This window comes from Vidua chalybeata, chromosome 27, assembly GCF_026979565.1.
Source record: "Vidua chalybeata isolate OUT-0048 chromosome 27, bVidCha1 merged haplotype, whole genome shotgun sequence".
In the NCBI taxonomy this organism is placed as follows: domain Eukaryota; kingdom Metazoa; phylum Chordata; class Aves; order Passeriformes; family Viduidae; genus Vidua; species Vidua chalybeata.
This window is the reverse complement of record NC_071556.1, coordinates 4,736,625-4,761,109: the sequence shown is the minus strand read 5'-3', so window position 1 is coordinate 4,761,109 and position 24,485 is coordinate 4,736,625. Positions and strand designations below refer to the sequence as shown.

At 55.3% G+C, this 24,485-nt stretch overlaps 2 protein-coding genes across 3 annotated transcripts in view; both read left to right on the top strand.

Moving 5' to 3' along the window:
• Positions 1–12,284, top strand: part of ELL (elongation factor for RNA polymerase II) — a 50,316-nt gene extending 38,032 nt beyond the window's left edge. For both annotated transcript variants that reach the window (XM_053966058.1, XM_053966059.1), the window contains exons 7-12: positions 1,365–1,461; positions 4,192–4,690; positions 7,219–7,285; positions 9,615–9,786; positions 10,615–10,659; positions 11,686–12,284. In XM_053966058.1, coding sequence (XP_053822033.1) covers positions 1,365–1,461; positions 4,192–4,690; positions 7,219–7,285; positions 9,615–9,786; positions 10,615–10,659; positions 11,686–11,790 — 985 coding nt within the window. In that variant the 3' untranslated portion in view covers positions 11,791–12,284. The remainder of the gene's footprint in view (positions 1–1,364; positions 1,462–4,191; positions 4,691–7,218; positions 7,286–9,614; positions 9,787–10,614; positions 10,660–11,685) is intronic.
• Positions 12,285–18,507: 6,223 nt separating this feature from the next.
• On the top strand, positions 18,508–24,371 carry ISYNA1 (inositol-3-phosphate synthase 1). The gene is made up of 11 exons (XM_053966071.1): positions 18,508–18,756; positions 19,683–19,807; positions 19,889–20,050; positions 20,777–20,906; positions 20,982–21,175; positions 21,284–21,433; positions 21,511–21,726; positions 21,809–21,973; positions 22,059–22,172; positions 22,252–22,469; positions 24,015–24,371. The coding sequence occupies exons 2-11, from the start codon at positions 19,694–19,696 to the stop codon at positions 24,226–24,228; spliced, it is 1,677 nt and encodes a 558-aa protein (XP_053822046.1). The 5' UTR covers positions 18,508–18,756; positions 19,683–19,693; the 3' UTR covers positions 24,229–24,371.
• Positions 24,372–24,485: the final 114 nt, after the last annotated feature.

Below are 24,485 nucleotides of genomic sequence, written 5' to 3'. Positions count from 1 at the left end.
TGTGGCTGCTGGGGTTGTTTTAAATAAAATTAAACAAAGCCAGGACAGTGGTGACACTGCAGATGTCTAAATATTGCTGCAACACAGCCCAAGGTTCAAGCTGAGGTTAAAAGCCAAATCTTGTCGAGTCCTGGGTGTTATCTCTGAGATAAATCTTCCCAATGTTGAAAGGATATGAGGGAGCTTTAATGCTGATTCCAGTTTCTTGTGGGAGAATTTAAAAGTGGGTTATTCAGGCTCCACAGCTCCTGACAAACTGACTGCAGAGCTGCTTTATTAAAACCTTTAACCCTGAATTCTATTTTTTTTTCAGTTTGTCAGCTGCAACTTGATACAAGACTAGGTTTTTTGGTTTTGTTTTTGTTTTTTTTTTTTTTGGTGGGTTCTTTTTTTGGGGATGATTAATTGAGGTGTCAGAATTGTAGGGCAAAGCTGGTGGGCTGGGAAAATACTCTGAGACCTGCAGAGGAGCAGAGACCCAGCCTGGAGGGGAATTCAAGTGATTCTAATTGTACTTTTTGTTGCTACAAAAGGGTGTTTTTTTTTTTTTTTTATTTGTCCAATTTGTCCACAAATACAGCCCAGAGTAGCTCTGTTTTGCATGATGCAACTTAAAAGTATTATTGGGAAGCCCAAAATGTAAATCCTGGTGGACCAATAATACCTCAGCAGTTCCTGTTATAATCCTGCTTTTCCTGACCCAGAGGGAGCTCGCTGCTGAAAGGGCTCCTGTTGCCATAAAATGTTGTTTTAATGATGCTAATGAGTGGGAGAACTTATTCCTCAACATCTGAGCTTGAGTTTCAGCCCCTCTTCAGTGAGCTTTGCTTTCTGAGTTGTCTCAGAAAGCAAACACTCAGCAGAAATTTGTTTAATTAATGTCTCCCTGAGCTATATTTCAATCAGCAGGAATAATATCTGATATCCTTTACACCTTAAAATTCCATGCCACTTTCACTGATCTCCATGTGAATTATGTTTCTGAGGCTGGAATTAATTTGTTTTGATTCTTACGTCACCAGTTCAAGAGAAAAAAGGTAAAATTGTTGAAAAAGGAGTTCCATCCTCAACAGGGAATCCTTTCATGTGTCCAAGAGCTCAGCCTGTTGCTCCAGGGTGTTCCTTCCATTGCCAAAGAGCCACAAAAATCATGGGAAAGCAAGGAGGAGATGAGGAATTCCAATTTCTTGTTGATATTTCCCCATAGTAGTTTCTCCTTCCCAGATTCTGTCAGAGACCAGAGCCTGAACGAGCTCCTTTATGGCACCTTCAAGCAGAGTTTGAGCCCAAGAAGAGCTCAAGGTGTGCAGTGCCACCTGTCCCCTTGGCACGGCGGGTGACCAGCCCCTGGTTGTGTTTTGCAGGAAGCTCTGCCAGCCCCAGAACAGCGGCGGTTTCCAGGGAGAAGCTCCTTCCCTGAGCCCTCCGAAGGACACCCTCAACTCCAGCTCTCCCCCTCAGGTGGGTGATCCCCCTCCCAGCCCCTGGATCCGTGTGCTCCTGATGGATTTGGCTGCTGGCCGTGGGTCCAGGCTGAGCTGTGCCTGTCTGCACCCTGTAATCACCTGCTGCCGGGTCAGGAGGTCCTTGGGGTTTTATTCCTGTTTTATTAAGTTGGAGTCTCATTCTGGCTTTCCTCAGCATCTGTTTCTCCTCTGGACGTGGCTCAGCGAGAGCCTGTGGGGAGGATCTCTGACAATGAGGCTCAGGTTTAGTTTTAAGGGCTAAATTCCTTTTGCAGTGCCTCCATCCCTCCTGGAGTTCCTGGGAGAACGAGCTTGTGTTTTCCTCATTACTAATAATTGAGTGGAACGAAGCTGTAATAAGCAGCTCCCAAACATGGTTGAGTTATTAAAACCCTTGACCTTTTGCAGCCTAATTGCCGTGACAGATCAGGAGCAGGTTGGGCTGCTCCTGGCTCAGAGATGCCAGAGCAGGGAGCTGTGAAAAGAACATTTTGCCTGCTTTTTCCATGTCCATAAACCACACAGGAGCCACGTTTGATGCGTGTCAAGCAGAGCCTTGTCCCCACTTCTCCCAGTATCTCCCAGCACAGGCGTTGCTGGCGTTGTGAAATGTTCTGCCTTCCCTTCTTCCAGTGTGGGTCAGCCCAGACAAGTTAAGTATTTATTCTTCTCCTGCCAATGGAATGTGTAATGCCTGCTTGTCTGGACAGACGCACCGAGGATTAGTGGCAAAGAATATTAACAGGTAAAGAAATTATGTGCTCTCTGGCACTGAGAGAGAGGCAATTCTCTGGTTGAGAACAAGGACTGTGTAACTTGTTTGCCAGGTAGCTGATTCCAAATCCTCTCCTGCTCTGCTGTGGGCATGTTCCTGGTGAATGAAGAATGATCACCTTCAAGTTAGCTCGGAAAGATCCTGCTCTTGTGTCATTTTTTAAGGTTGAAAAATCATCTTGTTCACCTGGCTGTCCGTATTTTAAAGATTCAAAGGTCTGTAGGGTGAGGTTTTGATCTCTCAGAATGACCCAGCTGAAACTTTGGGTGGTTGGATTTAGAAAAGCCTGATGAAACAGGGACAATCCAATGTGGAATATAAATGTTTCCAGCATGATTCTGTCGTGTCAGACAGCAAACCACAGCATTGTGAGCTGTCACGTTTTTAATACTCTCTGGCTGTAGATTCTATTTAGAGAAATGGTTTATAATGGGTGCAGTGCCCAGCAGAGGACTGGGATTTGGTAGGCTGGAATGCAGAATATTTTGGGAAGGTTCAGCTGTGGAATGAAGGTGAAGAAGACTGGTCTGGTAATTCTAGAAAATGGATGTATCTAACCCTCCTAACCAGAGAGATGAGTTTGGAGAAGCTGATGTTTGTTGTTTTTAGGGCAAGGGTTGTAAAATGTGGCAGATTTTTGAGCTGTGTCACCTTGTTCAGAGCCCTGCAGATGGGGATGGCCCCTCCTGGGGGAGATGGACACTGGGAGCTCTGGGAGGTGATGTTGCCAAGCCGGTCGGACGTGCTGTCCTTGCCCCTTGAGCTCAGTGGCAGAACCAGCAGCTCTTCCTTAATTACCCTGACAGGTGGAAAGAATTCCTGGCACTGAGCAGTGTCCTCAAGACCCTTGAGTTAGCAAAGAGAGAGAAAATCCAAGGGGAAAAAGAGGGAATTAGGGGCTGCTCCAGCTGCATTTCAGCGATGGAACAAAATTTCTATTCGCAAACACGTCGCGATCCTGCCGGAGACAGAAAGAAAATAATGGATTATCCAAAAGAAATACCCAGAGCTATCACTTGTTTTCCTCTGGGCACAAAATAATCTTTGGCTCAGAGCTGTTGCAGCCCCAGAGCTGCCAGGTGGGCACACACTGAGGGCTGGCTGAGGTGGTTTTGGCTGGGCTGAGCCTGATGGATGGCTTCTTCCATGGAGCAGCTTTTCCAGGCTGGAGGCAGCTGCCTCCAAGGTATGGGCACAGCTGGGAACCACTTCCTTCTGTACCCTTGCTCAAAAAAAGGGTTGCTCAGGTCACGTTGGCCCCTGTGACGTGGCTTTCTAGATGTCCCCTTTTGCCTGAAATTCTGAGAACTGAGCACTTGGCACTTCCTCCCCTCTTTCGGGCAATGCCTCGCTCTTGAGAAGAGGAAGGAGCCGGGGAAGGGGCAAAGCTCTTGGCCACAGAGCTGGGAATCAAATGCAGAACTGGTGAATCCCTCCCTGCTCCAGAGGGCTGAGCACGTTTTTCCTTCACAGAGACTTTTGGGTGCTCAGGACAGATGTTTTTATCACGGAATTGTTTGGGTTGGAAGGGAGCTTAAGGATCATCCAGTGCCACCCCTGCCGTGGGCAGGGACACCTCCCACTGTCCCAGGCTGCTCCAAGCCCTGTCCAGCCTGGCCTTGGGCACTTCCAGGGATATTTCCACTCTCTGAGGGGGAGAGGGACTGCAGGGTTTGAGTTCCAAAGGGCTGGGTTTGAAAGAAGCTGCAGGGAGAGCGGGCTGGGGCTGCGTGTGCATAATAGGGGAGGTCAGGAATTGCTGATGGGATTCTTTAAGCTGTCCCACCAAACCGTGGGCTCTGGGAAGCAGCTTGGGATGGAGAAGCTGCTTTTCCCGGGGATATTCCCTTCTCCCCTGTATTGCACCACCACCTAGTGGTAACACCCACTCCACTTGTGCACCTTCAACGCGATTTATTTCTCCTTTTTCTCCCCGCTCCTCCCTAACAGAAACGACCCTTACCTGTGGAGTTCATCGACCCCCTGGCCAACAAAAAGCCCAGGATCTCACATTTGGCTCACAGAACCCAACCCACTCTCAACGGGAAGCTGAATTCCTCCAACGGGAAGGACAGCCTGGCCCCCCCTGCCCTGCCCCCGGCTCTGCCCGAGCCGGTGAGCTCCAGCTCCTCCCTCCCGGCCCTGGAGCTGCCCAGGCCCCACGATCCCCTCTCGGATGTCAGCAACGACCTGACTCACAACGGCAGAGACTGTGAGAGCACGGAGCCTCCCGAGAGACTGAGTCACCCCCTGCCCACAGACTGTGCCCAGAGCAGCAAACACAACTGCGGCTCCTACGTCAAATCCAAGAAAAAATCCAAAAAGCACAAAGACAAGGAGAAGGAGAGGAAGGAGAAGAAGAGCGAGGAGAAGTGCAAAGAGGAGAAGCAGAACTGTGAAGTAATAAAAAATGCTGACTTAGTTAGTGTTCCCCAGGAACAGGTCCCAGGTGAGTGGGGGCCCAGAGGTGCTTTTGGTGTTGGCTGGGTGTGATGCCAGGATTCCCTGGAGGAATGGGCACATCCTGGGCCATCCCAGGTGCTCTGGGGACCCAAATGCCAGCGCTGTCCTGCCTCCAAATCACCAGAGGTGCTTCCTCTCCACACAGGGTATCAGGTTTTTCCTGTTTAACCTTTCGTGCTGTTTGGAACTGCCTCAGAGCGTGTCATGTTTCTCCTGGTTAAATTAAAAGCTGGGATAATCTGTGGGGATGAAAGGCTGGGAGCAGTGGGAAGAGCAGTGCAGCGCTTGTGTTGGCTGTTGTGATGACTGTTGTTTGGGTTTTTAATGAAAAGTTACTCACAAAAGCTTTTAAAATTGGCTACAAAAGAAATGATAGATAAACCTGGTGATAAATGCTGTGAAAGCAGTGGAGAACCAGCTCTTCCAGGCTGGAAAAGCTTCCTTACATCCCACTAGGGCTGGGGATTTATTTATCCAAGGGCTGACACAGCACTGAATCTGCATTGAGGTGGGGTGAAAACATTTTCCATCAAGCCACCATTTCAAAGTCAGGTCCTTGCACTCTTAGAAGTCAGAGCAGAGAATATTTCTTGGCTGATCCCATCCATTCCTTTTCCTGCTGTTTCCATGTCTTCTGCTGTTTGTTACAGCTCCCCAGAGCACTGGGACTTTCCCTGCAGCCTCTGGGAATATCTGTTAAATTCCTTTGTGCATTTTCCTTCACCCTGTTACTATTTTCTACTATTCCCCTTCCTGCTCGGTGCATGAAAATCCTCCAGTTTTGGCTCCAAAAGGAAAATATTTTGAAATGGAGCCTCGTTTGCTGGATTCCTGGAAAGGGGGAGCTTCTCAGGGTGTTGGGATTGAGCTGGTCCCAGCCCTCCCCTTCCCCACAGCCTTTTGCAGCAGTGACAAAATGCATTTTGATGGCTCAGCAGTGATTGCTGAGGACAGTCCGTGGGGCTGATGGGTGTGTGGCACTGCAGAACTGAGAGTTCTTCTACTTTTGTGTCAATCCCAGTTTTTTTTTCTGGGAATGTTGTGTTTCTTCCACGTTGTTTCTCTTCCCCATGAGCCTCTGGAGTGGTTCTGGAGAGACACTCACACATTCTCTCTTTTTGTCTTAAAAACACCCAAATTCCCTGGGAAAATGCTGAGCCTCCTCCACCACCTTTTCTGCTTGTCTTTACTGTTTAATTCCTGGATTTTTGTTAATTATTAGGAGTTGGGGTTTGTTCCTGCTGCTGTTTTGAGGTAATAAATCCGAGCTGGACTCGTTTATGGGAGCAGCCATAAACAGGATGTGGTCAGTCCTGCTTGGATCCTGGACAGCAAGAACTGGGATGTTTTCCTTCTGTGGGTAGCACCAGCCTCATCCTGCTCCTTCCCCAAATTCCCCCTGGAGCTGTAGGGAAGCAGAGAATCACAAAAAGTTTGGGTTGGAAGGACCTTAAAGCTCATCTGGTTCCACCACCTGCCGTGGGCAGGGACACCTCCTGCCAGAAGTGGGAGTTTCTCCCAGGAATTTTGTTCCAGAGGCTCTGGAGGGACCTTTGGGGTCTTTTCAGTCAGTAGGTGGCACTCACAGGCAAAACAAACCTCCTGTGTCCCTTCCCTTCCACCATCCTTCAACCCTGTTCTGCATCTTCCACGCTGTGGTCAGGAAAGGAGGAAAAGCAGGAGGAGCTGCAGCAGGAATTTGGGATTGGGATGGTTTTAGAAGCACTGGGTTTGTGCCATTCTCCCATCCTGCTCAGGGAAGCTTTTCCGTGGAAATTCAGAGGAAATTCCATCTCTTTAAGGGTACAGTCAGGGTACTGCTGACTCAGGTTGTGCAGGGTTCTGGTGAGGGTTTGGAATGTAACGCGCAATTTGTGGAAAATATCCCTTTCCAAACGTGGATCCAGCTGCTTTCCTCCTCCTCATTTATCCTGCAGTGCTTGGTGGATGTGGAGGAGGAGTCTGCTTTAGGTTTATTCTGTTCTTCCTTCAATTTCTGAACATTCTTTAATGCCTGGATCTGTGTTTGGAGCTGCATTTCCTGAAATCCTCTCTGTGGTGCCCTGCAGGACTCTGGCATATTAATTCAGGAATCTCACCCTGGATATCCCCAGAGGAATCTCTCAAGTGTAGAAGCAGGAGAACAGAAGGTTCACCTTGCCCAGCTCAGCTCTCTGGGCTCAGGGCTGTGTTTTCCTCATTCCCAGTGGTGCTCTCAGTGTTATCCCACTGCAGGCACTGTTTATCCACCAATTAAATTCAGATTTTTTTTTTTTTGCTGCTCGGTGCACAGGCTGATGTTGGTGTTGTTTTGCTGACAGACAAATACTGGAGGAGCCTTGAACTTTCAGCCACCTTGTTGTGGCTCCTTTGCCTCTGTCAGTTCCAAGCAAAACAGAAATCCTTTAGAATTCCATAAACTGTATATTGCAGGCAAGTTTTACGAGTTTGAAGCCGAATTGCAAAGAGCTTTGTAGTTTAAGAACGTCTATAAACAAATCTTTATTTTTTCAGGTTTAAATGGAACATGCAATAATTCTAGTGTACCAACATCAACTTCAGAAATGCCAGATTATTTATTGTAAGTATGTTTATCAGTTGCTTCATCACTTTGGGATCATGTTTCAAGCTAAGAAATCACAACGTGCTGGGGATTTTTGTTGGACTTTTTGTGTTATTTGATAGAACTTTGTTAGGTGGGTGTAAGAAAAAGAGTCAACCCAGCTCTGCAGATTAATAGTTGAGACTAAACTTGATATCAAAGCTGGTTTTTACCTCCTTCAGGAGTTCAAGGTTACATCCTACAAATTAAGTACTTCAAGAAACATTTCACACCTTAGAGGGGTTTGTAAGGATTAAACATCTCCACGTTCCAGCTGGAAACTCTGAGAGGGAACAATCTGCTTTTGTGCTGGGGAAGGCAGGGCAAGGAAGGATTTGGGGTGGTTTGCTAATTCTTGCCCTCTTCAGAGCCAAGATCATCTCCATAAAGCAGTGAAATATTCTTTCCTGGGAGGCTCTAACCCCTGGCTTAGGATCTGAGTTGTTTCTTGACTCTTTAATCTAATCCCCTCGAGGTTAATTAAACAACCAAAGCCCAAAAATCCCTGTGAAGGAAGCCCAGAATCTGCATAAACCCAAACCTGTTCTAAACAAAGCTTTGGGGTGGGGAAAAAGTTGTAGCTGGAGGGGGAGAAAATTCCCTGTGCATGTCCCAGCCTTGGGGGCTGTTTCCAGAGCTGGTTTGGCTGTGCTGGGATTGCTGGGAGGGATGGAGGAGGAGGAGGAGGAAGCTCTAGGGCAGATAAAGGTTTCTGCTTTGCTGGGCTGGATCAGCCATACAAACAACCCCTTCAAGGTGACATTTTTAGGGTTACTCCAAAGAATTTGGGTGGCTGGGGGTGGTTTGTTTTTTTTTTTTTTTTTTTTTTCTCTCACCCACGTGCTGATCCCTCCCAAAATGGGATATTGCAGCTCCTTGGGCTCTCCCCAAAGAAACTGGGAGAGGTTTCTGAGCTCTGGGAGCTCTGTGGGCTCACCCAGTGTGATCTGACTGGTTTGTGCCCAGCTCCTCAAATTCTAAGAGCTGTCACTGCTGCTTGATGCTTCTTTATCCTGGGTGGATGGTTCTTTATCCCAGCCCCTGGCAAGAAGTCAGTTCTAGAAGTTTAGAGCACTTAAAAAAGTTAAAGCACTGAAAGTCCCCCCTTAATTTGAGGCTTAAATCAGTTTTTCCGTGTTCAGGCACCACACTGGCCCTGCTGCAGCCAGAGCAGGGAGGCAAATTAGAGCCATCACCTACCAAAAAAATGAGTTTTACCTTCAGAGAGGGCTGTAAATATCAGCTTTAATGGCTTTTTGTTGAGCAGAATAACTTCTGAAAGGCCCCCAAAGACACATCAGTTCAACCTGAGCTCAGGACACCACGAGTGTCTCTAGAAGGTGCTGGAACTAGAGTTGCTGGTGGGAAAAAAAAAACAACAGAATAAAGCTCCTCACCGTGGTTTCTTGTCGTGCTCTTGCCACATAATCACCCTGCGAGCGTTTTGCAACGATGGCTCAATGCTTTTTGTGTTCCTTTAAAGACTCTTAACACTGGAAGCATCATATTCCTGCTGTTCCAATGCCTGGCACAGATGCAGAACTCCATGTTCTGCGGGCCAGCAGGAGTCAGAGAAGCTGTAGCAGCACTATCTGAGTGTCCTCCTCCACCCCCAGCTGCTCCTGGCCTGGCTGTACCTGCCCATTCCACCCTATCTGGCAGAGATAGGAAGTTTTGGGAGCAAACACTGTTTGTTTTACAGGAGGTCAAGGCAACAATCCCTGGTGGTTGCCTCCATAATTTGCTACTTTAATGCAAGTCAGGATGAGAGGAAACGGCCTCAAGCTGCACCAGGGGAGGTTTGGATGGGATACTGGGGAGAATTTCTTCACTGGGACAGGGAATCGCCATCCCTGGAGGGGTTTAAGTCATGTGGATGTGGCACTTGGGGATGTGGTTTAGTGGTGGCCTTGGCAGTGCTGGGATTTGATCTTGGAGGGCTTTTCCAACTTGAATCCCAGAATGGTTTGGGCTGGAATGAGCTGAAGCCCATCCAGTCTGCCACAGGCAGAGACACCTTCCACTATCCAGGGGTGCTCCAAACGCTTCCAGGGATGAGGCAACCACAGCTTCTCTGGGAATTCCATCCCAGACCCTTCACAGTGAAGAATTCCTTCCCAAAATCCCATTTAGATAATCCTGTGATCCTAAATTACCCACGATCTTGTTTCCAGGCTCATCCCTCTGTGCTCAGCACCGCCACAACCCGGAGGGAATCCCCCAATACCAATTCCCCCCTCTAAAACCAATCTCCCCCCAAACCAATCCCCTCCTCAAACCCCGTTGACCAAAGCCTTTTTCCCTGCAGAAAATACGCAGCCATTTCCTCCTCGGAGCAGCGTCAGAGCTACAAAAACGACTTCAACGCGGAGTACAACGAGTACCGGGACTTGCACGCCCGGATAGAGCGGATAACCCGACGGTTCACCCAGCTGGACGCCAAGCTGAAGCAGCTTCTGCAGGGCTCTGAGGAATACAAGGTAAAAAGAGAGCTAAAACCAGCTCCTTGTGCACGTGGCAGAGCTGCAGGTCTTTGATGTGCTCTGTTTGGGCTGGGTCGGTGTCTAAAATTCCAGCCTCAGAACTGCTGGGGAACGTGCACACAGCTGACAGCTTTGGGGAATGCTCCTAACCCAGCTCTGCGCTGCTCCTTTTTCAGGCTGGAGCCACATCATGGGACTTGTTGACAAGGAAAGGCCTCAGTGAGACAATTGGTGTCCTTAGCCAAAAGCTGCTGGAAGCTATTAGTGTATCCCAGCCAGAAAAACTCATATTTGCACATATGGGAGCGTATCAGGGCTGGAAGGGGAGTTAGCACGGGGTCATCTGTTCCTCTGCAATCTTTGATCTTAATAATGCAGCATTATTGGGCTTGTCAGAGTGATTTTTAAAGAGTTTTAGCTATTCATTAGCTTGAAAAAGTGAGTCTCGTCGAGGATAATAAACAGATTTTTACAGAGCACCTATTGTGCTAAGCACAGCTTCCTCCCTCAAACCTCCTGCCCTTCTCCTTGCAAAATTCCTCACTGGATTGTTTTTAGATCTTGGTGGGGAGAAAAAATAATCAGTTGGGGATTTGGAAATGTGAATTATCCTGGAATCCAGGTGCTTGTCACAGGTGGGGCTTTATCCTTCTGTGTCAGCTCCAGGATATCCATGGAATCAGAGCCATTGGATCTGCCCAGGGAAGCCACGGAGAGAGCAGATTTTGGCTGGAATTTGGAGGAATTGTGTACATTGAGCCATCAGTAAATACCTACAGCAGAACTGAAAATAATGCCTTAATTTTTTTATTTTTTTTTTTTTAGACCATCCACGATCAAATTTTACAGGAATATCGGAAAATTAAAAAGGTAAGGGAATGTCCTTGGGCACAGAAGGCTTTTGGGTGGTGCCCCTGGTGTGACTGAAAGAGATGGGCCCTTGCCAAGAGCAAACCCAGGCTCTGAGGCAATTCCAGCAGATCTTTGTTCAGCTCCAGCCCGTCCCTAAAAGCAGATCAGAAAGGGTTTGGGGGGAGCTGGGAGTGCCCCGTGGATCCTGGGGATCGCTGAGCCGTGGCCGTGGCACAATGGCTGTGTTCACTCAGGGCCTTTATCTCTCCAGGGAAGGAACAGTTTGTGTTTCACATCCACGGGCTGAGGGATAACAGGATCCTCTGGGGGCTGCTGGGCCACGGGATCCGAGTTGGGATCAGGCTCTGGAGCTCTGGAGTTTGGGGCACATAAAATGTCAGTATTTTTATCCACACACCAGTGGGGATTTGGGGTTTTTTTCCTTTAAATAAGTGAATATGGTCCTGAGCCCTGTTGTCCTCAGGGATTTAGGAGCTCTTTGAAGAGTTCCCCTGCATGCTGGAAGTTTATCTTTGCTCCAGAGCCTCTGAGGTGGGGGCAGAGGGCAGAGGGTGATTGTTGGAAGCTCAGTTAGGCCGAGCCTAACTCAGATGTGCTCCTTCCCTGTGAGGAGGCTCCTGGAGCTGGACAATGCTGAAAAGGGATTTTAATCTTGGCTGGGTTTAATCAGAACAGGACTGTTTTAAAGAGGGATCTAAAAAAGCTTCTTTCCATGGTTTTAAGCTGAAAGAGGGGAGGTTTAGGTGGGATATTAGGAGGAAATTCTTCCCTGGGAGGAAATGAGATGGAATTCCCAGAGAAGCTGTGGCTGCCCCTGGATCCCTGGAAGTGTTGGATAGGTCCTGGGACAGTGGAAGGTGGGATGGGATGAGATGATCTTTGCATTCCCTCCAACCCAAACCATCCCAGGATTGATTCCATGATCTGCTCTGTGCTCAGCTTTGATTTGTCCAGAACCTTTCCCACCTCTACACTTTTTTTTTTTTTTTTTTTTTTTTTTTTGTTTGTTTTTTTGTTTTGCAGACAAACCCCAATTACAGCCAAGAGAAGAACCGCTGCGAATACCTCCACAACAAACTGGCCCACATCAAAAAACTGATAGCAGAGTATGACCAGCAGCAGTTTTAGCTGCCACTCACCCCTGGACTGGGTAGGGCAAACCAAAATCCAGTCACCCTGGACGTTACGTTCCCTTTTATACACCCAAAATCCCTTTCAGAGACGAGCATTAATTCCTCGTGGTTGAAGAACTTGGGGATGACTTTAAGATGCCAGATCTGTCATGTCCACGTCCAGCACGCTCCTCCCGAGTTTTTAAGCCTCTCTGAATGTTGGAATGTAACAAATGGATAACAAAAACAAAACAAACAAACAAAAATTCTGCTTATTTGAAGCCAGCGTTTGACACTTAAGGGAAAACTTACCTAAAGTGACCGAAGCTCCCAAAGGTTAAGAATCTGTAGTTTTCATGGATTAAAAGTTTGGCATGAAGTTGTAATTCCCCAGCTCCACGTGGGTTACAAATTGTCCTACAAATGGTGAGGAACTGGAATTGCTGCTAGGACTGTTTGGAATGAGAGCTGTCTGCTCCCGGCTCCGCGGAAATACACCACGTTCCCTGAGCTCTCCTTGTCTGGCCCTGCTTTGTCATTGTCATCCTCGGGGTTGGGGTGGGGGGTGGTGGTGGCAGCACAGGGGTTCCCCCGGGGCTCAGCACCTTGGCCAGGGCAGAGGTGGATCCCAAAAAAAAATAAAACCACAAACCCCAAAACCCCTTTTTTTTTTTTTTTTCTTTTTTTTATCTGCTTTGGGTGCAAACCTCCTGCCCAGTGTGCCCAGTTCACCTCCAGCTACCAGTGCTGGCAAGATGGAGACCTGTCTGGCTTGGCTTTGACTTTTCTAATTTTCTACCAAGGCAGCCAATTTTATTAATTGCTAATGAGACTATGGTCTATTTTTGTATCAAAGAAAAAAGCATCTTTTTTCTAAAACTGTGCCTCCCTTTTCCTTTTAGGCCAAGTGCTTGGGACCCTTTCCTTGCAGTATTACTAAAAGTGACCCAAGAGTCACCCAGAGGAGTGACTTTATTCCTTGATCCATGAGAGGAGGGGGCAGGGGGGTGCTCTGCTTTCTCCTGGGATATTTTTTTTGTGTGTGTGTGTGTCTTTGCAAGGCAGCAGCAAATCCTTGTGAGAGCAGTAAGGTGCTGTTTTCCCACGCGGATCCCTTCCACTGGTGTGCTTTATCTCAGCCAGCTTCTCCCTGCAGTCCTGCTTCCTGATTTTTTTATTTAATTCTTTCCTTTGGATTGAAGGGAACGTTTTAGAGTATGGCCAGGGTGTGAGAAACACTCCAAAAAGCACAAAGGTGTCCTTTAACTCTGCTGTTCCTTTCTCTCTCTCCCCTCTCCCCTTTTTAATCCTGCCAGCCTGTGGGATTTGACTTCTTCCCACTTCCGTTTATCTCAAAGTAAAGGATTCCTTCCCTGTGGAGTCTCCTTCCCTTGGAGGTTGCACTGAAGAGCCTTTCACCCTTTGAAGGAGAGGAATGGCAGAGTTAAGGAGGGAAACACTTCTTACAACAAGGAGTTATTTTGAGGTTTTTTTTTTTTTTTTCTTCCCTTGCCCCAAACAAAACGTGGGTCCATCTGCTGTATGAAAAATAGGAGATAAAATGACTAATTATTATTATATTATGATTTCATTGTTGTCACACAGCCAGGGCCACTGCTTTTGCTTTGTCACTTTATTCTGAGGTCTCTCCCTGTGCATCCAGCGCTCAGCAGGGCTTTGCCATCCCCTTCTCCAAGGGAAAGGTGACAGCCAGAGTGACATGGTGGCCCTTGGAATGCCACCAGTCTTCCACTGGTCCTCAGCCCCAAACCTGTGGAGAAGGGGGGGGGTGGGAAGAGCTGCTCTGCCCAAGGAGCACAGGGGGAGCACCCCAGAACCCCCCCCCCAGGGCATTCCTGCTGGGAATCCCGGGGGTCAGGAATGCTTTGCTCCCGTCCCTTCCTCCCCACATCAAACGCGGAGGTCAGGGAGCGTTGGGGCAGCACCACGCCTGCCTCTGGTGCTTCTGGAAAATGCTGGGAGCTCTGGAGGCCAGGAGCTTTTGTCTGGGAATCTCTGTGCTCCTGCTCCGCCGGGAATCCCAGGCGGGAATTCCGGCCAGCGGGGTGAGCGCGGCCCCCGGAGCCCTGGGGATTCAGCAGGGCATGAGGAGAACCTGGCACGTCCCAAATCCTCAGCCCCGCTCTGGGATTGTCACTGCACAGCCCAGCATCGCCGGCCCTGCCCAGCGCCGGCGTTTTTGGGTGGAAAATGGGAATTTCCCCAGTGCTGGGGCTTGGTGGGGGCTTCGTTCCGACTGCGGAGGAGGCGGAACTCGGGATGGCAGAAGAGGCAGCAGCTACAAACCCAGGATGAGTAAATTCTTCCGTGGAAACACTTCTCCTGATCCTTAATATTTTGAAAGGAGGGTTGTTTTTTTTTTTTGTTGTTGTTGCTTGGGGAGGGGGGGGTGGGGATAGAGATGGATCTCAATCTTTATACATCTGCTATAAGATATTTTTGCAAACAGAGTTGTATACAAAGATGTATTGTGTACATTTACATGTATATTCTGGAACTTCTAAAAAATTTGAATATAAAAAAATACCCTGAAAATATTTAATTAATTATCCAAACTGTGAGACCCAATTAGCATCCACCAACTTCCTGCTTCACTTTTCTTTTGGACTGTGTTAAAGAATTGTAGTCGAATCTGCCTTTTTTTTTTTTTTTTTTTTTTTTTTTCCTTTCTTTTTAGAGACGATGAAGCTTAGGCAAAATTTTGTGCTTTTTGGGTTAATAGAAACCAGTTCTAGGTGATTTAAGTATGATCTTAACTTATTGATACTGTGTTTTACTTTGTAATATTGTACTGTGGATAAAAACTATATTGAGCCATGGAGTTGGAGTTTACAAAAGAGCTTTTCACTTTGCCAAAATGTTACAATTTCAAGGCAGCATAGTCTTCAGCTTTCCTAATCTTTTTTCTTAAGAGCTAGTGTCCTTTTTTTGTACACTAAAAAAGCTGAATGCTGATTTTGCAACATATAATAAATTCACTGTATTGGAAAACAAGCAGACAATAAGGTTGTGGATTTCTTTTCAGTGCTTCTCCCCGCAAGGAAACTCAAAAGGGAAAGGTGATAAATGGCTGGCGTGGAGCTTGGAAGCAGGAAACGGGAAGGAACCGGGTCACTTTGAGTGAGCTAAAGTGTCAGAGCAGGGAGTAGGTAAGAAAGAGGAGAGGGAAGAGGTGCTTGGAGCGGGCCAGCTCCTTGGAATGCTGTGCTGGGATCGGCCTCCAGCCCTGGCACGAGCTGGGGGGGTTCCCACTGCAGCACCCTCGGGGTTTTTGGAGGAGAAGCTGCTTTGGAGGAGGCGCTGGATGCTGCTGGTGTCAGCCTGGAGGGGATTCTCAGCTCAGGGATGCAGGGAATCCACCGAGGGGCAGCTGCAGGAGTGAGGCTCATCCCAGGGGTGCTGCTGGAGCAGGAGGTGGGCATGAGCCTGGCACGGATCCTGCTGGAGCTCCCACCTCTTCCCACCTGGCTGAATCATCCCAAAAAAGCTCGGGATGCAAAGGGCACCTGGGCTGTGTCAGGAGCGTCCCTTGCCTTGCTGTCACCGTGGAGTGCTCTGGCCCTGCCTTCAGCAGCATCCCTGGGGCTGGACGGAGCAGGCAAAATGAAATCAAGGATAAAACCACTCAGGAATGCAGTGGTCTTGGAATAGCTGCTGTGTTCCTGCTGCCTCCCTCCTGGAGCAGAGGCTGAGCAGCACAAACTCTGGAGGCTGCAGGTGCTGGCCCTGCATTCCCTGTGTCCATAACGTGTCCCCTTGGGCTAAATTCGGGATTGCTCCTCCAAAACAGCAAGTTATGGAGAAGGTGACGATCCTCCAGGGGTCAAGTAACGTTTTACAGAGTCTTGGTTTATTTGTCAAAAGGTGTCCTTGCAGCTGGCACGGCAGCACCCGCGCGAGGTGACACCGGTGGGACTCGGCCACGGAGCAAGAGCTGAGCCCAGGCTCTTGCAAATCCCCAAATCCTCCAGTTTTAGTTTCAGATGTGGCTTCTGAGCCAAGCTCTGCACCCCAGGCCCCCGTTACCCTCCCTGAGCTTCCCCCGGGGCGCCGAGCGGGTCCAAGGCCGGCTCCTGCCCCGCGGGGACGCTCGCACAGGAAGGGTCCCCATCCCCTCCCAGCTTTCCTGGGGAATTCCTCCCAACCGCTGGCAGCTCCGGCGCTGCCCGGGGTCACGCATTGAGCTCATTAACTCGGAGCTGCCCCAGTGGAAATTTACTGGCTGCGTTTGCTGTGCCAGAGCCAGCCGGGCTCCTGCCGCCGCCGCCTCCTTATCGGCAGCGCCGGGAGCCGGGACCGCCGCACCGGCAGCATCCCCGCTCTCCGTGTCCTCCCGGATGGCAAACCCGAGCCGCCTGCAGGCTCGGGAGGAGCCCTGGGCTCTGATAATTCGCTGATAACTCAGGTCACACTTGGGAAAAGTCACTTTGCACCACATCTTGCACAAACTGCCCCTAATTTGGGGTCACGCAGGCGTGGGAAGACCCTGGCCAGGTTTTAGGGATGCTGGAAACCAATGACAGCACTGTGATTTTTTTTTCCCTATGGGTATTTTTCCCCTGTGGATTTTTCCCTCGTGTTTTTTTTTTTTGTTTTTTCCCCTGGGCACCTTTCACTGCTCGTGGCTCGTTTACCAGGAGGAAGCTCATTAGAATAATTTGTCCTCGCCACGGTCCGATGGCGTTGGTCCCTCTCCCAGAGCAGCTGCTGCACCTCCAGTGCTGGGCACGACCCCCAAAATCACCCCCTGCTCCCTCCCTTGCAGGCGTGGGTCCGACCTTGGGCACGCAGCGCCGGGAGGGCGATGGCACAGGGAGAGAGGGAGGAGGATGAGGAGCTGCCAGCAGGGATATAATGAAGGGCCAGGGCTTGGGATTGTGTTACACGAGGGGAAAAAACCCAACTGTGGAGGAAGGAAAACGTGGCAAGGGAATGCTGAGGCTGCTGCAAGGCACAAATCTGGGGTTGGCGGGGTCGGCCTCGACCTGTTGCGGGGAGGGGGGACAGAGACAGGACCCCCCCCCAAATTAGCCTGTCCCGGCACTCGCAGCATCTCCGGCTGCTGCCCTGAACCTGCTTAGAATGAAGCGCTGCAGAGTTTGGGAGCTCCCGGGGGGGCTGCGTGGCCTGGATACCCATCCCGGGGCTGGAGCGGGGGGTCTGCTGGAAGCGGGGGGTGGGCACCATTGCTGGGGGAGCGGGGCCGGTCGCTATGGCTCCGCTATGGCTCCGCTGGCCCCCGGCCAGCCCCCGGCAGCTGGGGAGCGAAGGCACTGGGCGGCCGGCCCGGGCTCCCGGCCCATGGACGCGTTGGGCGAGCGGGAACAAGGGAGCCCCGCTCATGCGGTGCCGAGCGTGGGAGGAGTGGGAAGGGAGTGGGGGAAGGAACAATGGTGGGAGTTATGGGAGGGGGGCGAAAAAAAAAAAGTAAAAAAATAAGGGAAAAAAAAAAAAAAAAAAAAAAAAAAAAAAAAAAAAAAAAAAGAGGAAAGCAGTGGAAAAATACCAGTTCTGGGCCCCTGGCAGCGCTGCCCGGACCCTCCCCGCCCCAGGATTATTGTACAAAGAAATGTTATTTTTGTTTCAATAATTTGCTGAGGCACTGGCATTCCAGCGCGGGGCTCGTTTTGTCCTCCAGCCCGGCACCAAGGGATCATTGTTCCTCCATGGCCAAGGGGCCGGACGCGGCCCCCCGGCACCGCCGTGCCCTCCACCGCCGCCTCTCCCCGCGGCCGCCCGGCCGCAGGTGCCCTCCGGGCTCGGTCCCGGTGGGTCCCGTCCCGCTGCGTGCCGGAGGGTGGGTGGCGATGGCAGCGAGCCCCGAGGAGCGGGGTGGGTGGCGGAGGAGGGCAGAGCTGTCCTCGCCGTGTCTGCGGGGAGCGAGGGTGGGGAGGGGGCCGGGGCGTTGCTGCGGCTCCGGGGGCCCCTTTGAAGCGGGGCGGGCCATTGAAAGGCAGCGGGACCCCGGGGGCCGCCAGCGGGGGGGGCGGCCACGACCCCTTTCTCTGCGCCGGCCCCGGGCGCTCCCCGCGCTCCCCGGGCCCACACGGGGGGTGCGGCCTCACACAGGGGTCGGTGCCCCCCGGCAGCGCCCGCGGGGAGCCGGGGTGGGCGCTGGGGTCACCGTGGCGAGTCCGCCCGGCGGGCTCCGGGGTGCCAGAGCTCCCGGGCTCCAGGGGCTTCCAGCGAGCCGTGACTTTTGGGGTGCCCGCGCCGGGGGCTCTGGGGTGTCCATGCCAGGGGCTCTGGGGTGCCGTGACTTTTGGGGTGCCCACACCGGGGGCTGTGCCGGGGTGCCGGGGTGCCCCTGCCGGGGGCAGCGCTGTGCCGGTGCCGGTGCCGGGCTGCCAGCCCCGTGGGAGCGGCGCCGTGGGAAGGCGCCCGCGGGTCCCGGGCGCAGGAAGCCGCCGGCCCGGGGCTGTCAATGGCCGGAAGGCGGCGGCGGGACCCCCGGTCCCGGCCCGGGACCGGCCCCGGCGACACTTCCCCTTCCCGGGTCAGCGGCCGCTTCCCCCTCCCGCCCGTCACCTCCCGCCGCCCCCCCGGTACGAGCGGCCGGCGTGGTCCGGGGAGCCCCGCACGTGCCCCGGGACCGGGGGTCGGGGGTCCCGGGGGGTCCGGGGCTGCCGGTGCCGGTGGGCACGTGCGGGGGGCGGGGCCGGGGCGGGGCGGGGCCGGGGCGGGGCCGCGGAGCCGATTAAGCGGCGGGAGCCGGGGCGGCCGCAGCGCGATCGCATCGTCCCCGCGGGGCAGCACCGGACACGGGACACCGGGCACCGACACCGGACACCGAACACCGGGCACTGAACACCGGCTGTCGGCACTGGGCACCGAACACCGGGCACAGGGTACCGCCACCGGACAACGGGTAACCGGGCACAACCACCGGCACCGGGCACCGGCACCGATACAGACTCAGACACCGGCTCCGGCTCCTGCGCGCCCGGCGCGGCCCGGTCCGGTGAGTGCCCGCGGCGGGGCGGGACTGACCCCCGGAGAGGTTCGGGTTTGCGGATCCGTGTCCCCCCGTGCCCTCGGCGCGGTGTCCCCCGCCACCCCGGGGCGCTGGGACACCCGCTGTCCCCAAATGCCCTTTCCCCTTGTTCCCACGTCCCCCGTGCCACCCCGGGGTCCTGGGCCAGCCTCTGTCCCCGTGTCCCCTCTGCCACCCCCGGGAGCTGGACACTCTTGGTCGCGATGTCCGCTGGGACAACTCTGGCAGTGGGAACAGCCCTGGTCCCCACGTCCCCTGCCCCATCTGTCACCCCAGGGCGTAGGGACCGCCCTTGTCACCAAATTCTCTGCATGCCTGGGAGCTGGGACAGCCTCTGTCCTCATGTCCCCTGCGCGCTCTGACACCCTCAGGAGCAGGGACACCCCTGTGTCCCCCGTGCGCCACCTCAGGGTGCAGGGTTGTCCCCAGGTCACCTGGAAGCGACCTCTGTCACCCCCAGGGATCGAGGGAAGACACAGTTCCCACGTCCCCTGCACCCCCGAGCCCTCCGGCATGCAGGGACACCCCATGTCCCCTGGGAGCATCCCCAGTCCCCCACGCCTTGCTGTGCCACCCCCAGCGAGGGGACAGCAGGGACAGTCCCTGCCTGCCCTGAGCAGGACGGGGACCGTGCACCCCTCGGCTCTCTGGGCCCTCTGTGAGGTCCTGGGGTGAGGCTGCCCCCCCCACCATAAACCCCCCCTGTCCCGCCACAGGGTGGGAAGGGGCCGCAGTGACCGTCCCAGTGCCACTACCACCCTGGGAGGGCAGGGAGCCAAGGTCCCCACGGGCGGCACAGCCACGTCCCAGCAGGGCGGAGGGCCCGGGGAGGGCCGGGGGGGGTGGCCCGGCGTGCCAGGCCAGGCGCTGACACCCATTTCCTCCCACGGCAGCTCCAGGAACAATGGCAGAGCCATTCCTCGTGGAGAGCCCCAACGTCACCTACAGCAAGGACTTCATCGAGGCCAAGTACACCTACAGCACCGTGCACGTCTGCAAGGAGAACGGCGTCACCAAGGTGGGCAAGGGCTCCGGGGGGCTTGGGGGGGGGCTCTGCTCGTCCCCGCTGTCCCCAGCTGTGCCCTCTCTCTGTCCCCAGGTGCGGCCGTGCTCCACCCGCTTCACCTTCCGCACGGGCCGGCAGGTGCCGCGCCTGGGGGTGATGCTGGTGGGCTGGGGGGGCAACAACGGCACCACGGTGACAGCGGCCGTGCTGGCCAACAAGCTGGGGCTGTCCTGGATGACCAAAACGGGGCGCAAGGTGGGTGCTGGGTCCCCCAGCGAGGTGGGTGTCCCCCAGTGTGACCTGAGTGAGGGGGGTTCCCCCAGTGTCACCCTTGCAAGGTGGGTGTCCCCAGTGTGACCCCTACAAGGTGTGTGTCCCCAGAGAGATCCCAGTGAGGTGGGTGTCCCCAGTGTGACCCCAGTGAGAGGGGTGTCCCCAGTGTCACTCCAGCAGGGTGGGTGTCCCCAGTGTGACCCCGGTGAGAGGGGTGTCCCCCGTGTCACTCCAGCAGGGTGGGTGTCCCCAGTGTGACCCCGGTGAGAGGGGTGTCCCCAGTGTCATTCCAGCAGGGTGGGTGTCCCCAAAGATACCCCAGCAAGGGGGATGTCCCCAGTCTGATCCCAGCAAGGTGGGTGTCCCCAGCAGGGTCCCCACAAGAGGTGTGTCCCCAGCGTGACCCCAATTAAGAGGGTGTCCCCAGAGTGACCTCAGTGGCATGGGTGTCCTCAATGTGACCCCAGCGAGGTGGGTGTCCTCAGTGTGACCCCTGCAAGGGCCATGTCCCTGGGGTGTCCCCAGAAGGACCCCAGTGAGGTCCTGGGACCTGGGGACACCAAGCTCATCTGCACGGGTGTCCTGCACCCCAATCTCCTCCCTGCCCCTGCGGAGGGGCTCTGCAGCCCCAGCCCCCCCCCCCATTCTGGGGGTGCTGGGACCCCTCCTCCCCCTGCCAGCGCCTCATCCTTGCCTGTCCCATCCCAGACAGCCAACTACTATGGCTCCCTGCTCCAAGCCTCCACCGTGTGCCTGGGCACCGGCCCCTCCGGCGATGTCTACGTGCCCTTCCGGGACCTGCTGCCCATGGTGCACCCCAACGACATCGTCTTCGATGGTAGGTGGGACACGGGGGGGACCCCACAGCGGCGCGGGGGCACCCCGAGCGCTTGGGTCACCCCGTGTCCCCCAGGCTGGGACATCTCCTCGCTGAACCTGGCGGAGGCCATGAAGCGGGCGGAGGTGCTGGAGTGGCCGCTGCAGGAGCAGCTCTGGCCGCACATGGAGAAGATGAAGCCCCGGCCTTCCATCTACATCCCCGAATTCATCGCCGCCAACCAGGAGGAGCGGGCGGACAACGTCCTGCGCGGCTCCATGGCCGAGCAGGTCCTGGCGGGGCGGGGCAGGGGAGGGGACGCGGGTCCCGGGGCGGTGACACCGAGCTGACGCGTCCCCCCCCCCCCCCGCCCCCCGCCGCCTACGGCCGTGTCTCAGGTGGAGCAGATCCGCAGGGACATCCGCGACTTCAAGGAGAGCAGCGGGGTGGACAAAGTCATCGTCCTGTGGACGGCCAACACGGAGAGATTCTGTGACATCGTGCCGGGGCTCAACGACACCGCCGACAACCTGCTGAGGGCCATCGAGGTCAGGGGGCGGGCGAGGGGAGCGGGAGGGTGACACCAGCGCCCGCGGTGGCGCTGAGCTGGCCCGTGTCCCCGCAGCGAGGCCTGGAGGTGTCCCCGTCCACGCTCTTCGCCGTGGCCAGCATCCTGGAGGGCTGTGCCTACATCAACGGCTCCCCCCAGAACACCTTCGTGCCGGGGGCGGTGGAATTGGCCGCCCAGCGCCGCGTCTTCATCGGCGGCGACGACTTCAAGTCGGGGCAGACCAAGCTCAAGTCGGTGCTGGTGGATTTCCTGGTGGGCGCCGGCCTCAAGGTACGTGGGGGCTCAAGAGGGGGGGGGGGGTGTCCCCACCTGCAGGAGACAGGGGGGTGACCTGCCCACGCCCCCTGCCCAGACCAAGTCCATCGTGAGCTACAACCACCTGGGGAACAACGACGGGAAGAACCTGTCGGCGCCGCAGCAGTTCCGCTCCAAGGAGATCTCCAAGAGCAACGTGGTGGACGACACGGTCCAGGCCAACCCCATCCTCTACGGCCCCCAGGACAAGCCTGACCACTGCGTGAGTTGGGGGGCCTGGGGGGGGGGGGGTCACACACACACACACGGAGGTGACAATGGGGGTGACAGAGACGTGGCTTTGGCAGGTGGTGATCAAGTACGTGCCCTACGTGGGGGACAGCAAGCGGGCGCTGGATGAGTACACGTCCGAGATCATGATGGGTGGCACCAACACCATCGTCATCCACAACACCTGCGAGGTGCGTGCAGGGCCACCAGGCTGTCCTCGGCGCGTCCCCTCGGTGCCACGGTGGCCGCTGACCCCCTCGCTGCCCGCAGGACTCGCTGCTGGCCAGCCCCATCATCCTGGACCTGGCCATCCTGACGGAGCTGTGCCAGCGCATCACCTTCTGCACCGAGGCCGACCCCGAATTCCAGGGCTTCCACAGCGTCCTGTCCATCCTCGCCTTCCTCTGCAAGGCCCCGCTGGTGCCCGAGGGCACCCCCGTGGTCAACGCGCTCTTCCGCCAGCGCAGCTGCATCGAGAACATCCTGAGGTACCCGCGGGGCCCCGGCCTCGTGGCCACCAAGTGCCACCACCCCGGTGCCCACGGTGGCACCCGAAGGCTTGCAGGGGGTCCCAGTGTGGGATACCCAGGGTGCCAGGGGGGGTCCCAGTGCCCACCGTGGGGTGCCCAAATCCAGGGGGTCCTGGAGGCCAAAGCCTGGGGTGGCCAGTGCTGGTGGGTGGGTCCCAGTGTCACCAGTGGGTTCCAGTATGTGCTGGTGATGGTCCCAGTGCCCAGAGGTCCTGGAGATGCCCAGGACCAAGGTCCCAGCACGGATGGGTCCCCATTTCCCAGTCACGGGGTGCCCAAGGGGACAAAGGTCCCAGTGCCCGGGGTGCCCCAACACACGGACCCTGGTACCCAGTGGGTCCCAGTAGCTGATGCCCGAGGGGGTGCCCAAAACAAATGGATCCCAGTGCCCAGCACCAGTGGCTCCCAGTAACCAATGCCTGGGGTTCCCAAAGCTTGGGGTTCTCAGTGCCAGTGGTGCCCAAAGCTTGGGGTTCCCAGTGCCTGGGGTGCCCAACTCCAGCGGGGCAAAGCTGAGCACCAGTGGGTGCCTGCTCCCAGTGCCTGGCGTGCCCCATTCCAGCTGCTCCCAGTGCCCAACACCTGGAGGTGCCACACTCTGGTGTCCCCCTGTTCCCAATGCTCATCACCAGCACGTCCCAGTGCCTGGAACCCCATCCCAGTGCCCAGAACCCCATCCCAGTGCCCATCCCAGTGCCCAGAACCCCATCCCAGTGCCCATCCCAGTGCCTGGAGCCCCATCCCAGTGCCCAGAACCCCATCCCAGTGCCCGGAGCTCCATCCCAGTGCCCATCCCAGTGCCCAGAACCCCATCCCAGTGCCCAGAGCCCCATCTCAGTGCCCATCCCAGTGCCCAGAACCCCATCCCAGTGCCCAGAACATCATCCCAGTGCCCATCCCAGTGCCCGGAACCCCATTCTAGTGCCCCGAACATCATCCCAGTGCCCAAAACATCATCCCAGTGCCCAGAACCCCATCCCAGTGCCCATCCCAGTGCCCGGAACCCCATTCTAGTGCCCAGAACATCATCCCAGAGCCTGGAGCCCCATCCCAGTGCCCATCTCAGTGCCTGGAGCCGCATCTCAGTGCCCGGAGCTCCATCCCAGTGCCCATCCCAGTTCCCGGACCCCCATCTCAGTGCCCATCCCAGTGCCCAGAACCCCATCCCAGTGCCCAGAGCTCCATCCCAGTGCCCGGACCCCCATCCCAGTGCCCAGAACCCCATTCCAATGCCCATCCCAGTGCCCGGACCCCCATCCCAGTGCCCAGAACCCCATCCCAGTGCCCATCCCAGTGCCCGGAGCTCCATCCCAGTGCCCATCCCAGTGCCCATCCCAGTGCCCGGAGCTCCATCCCAGTGCCCATCCCAGTGCCCATCCCAGTGCCCGGACCCCCATCCCATCCCCCCCATACCCAGCGCTCCGTGTCCCCCCTCCCGCCAGTGCCCCGTGCCACCTCCCCCATGCCCGGGGTGCCCACCCTGACCCCGCTGTGTGCCCCCAGGGCCTGCCTGGGGCTGCCCCCCCAGAACCACATGCTGCTGGAGCACAAGATGCAGCGGCCGGCGCCGAGCCCCAAACGCGCCTGTCCCGGGGGGGCCACGTGTCCCCTGGTCCCCAAGAAGAGCCCGGCGGCGCCCGCCCAGCTCAACGGGCACCCCTGTGCCCCCCGGCCGGGGCCCCCCCGAGCCCCCCTGCACATCGACGGCGCCGACTAACCCCGTGCCAACCCGGAGCGGCTTTTTAGGGGGGGTGTGGGTTTGTGGGGGGGGGTTGTTTCCTTCCCCCCCACCCCAATTTTTGATGGCGACTCCAAACTGTGAAGCTTTGTACCCACCAATAAACCCGGAGCACAGCGTGACCCCCCCCCCCCCCGCCACTCTGGTTTTTGGGGGCTCCTCACTTGGGTTTTGGGGTCCCTCACTTGGGTTTTGGGGTCCCTCACTTGGTTCTTGGGGTCCCTCACTTGGGTTTT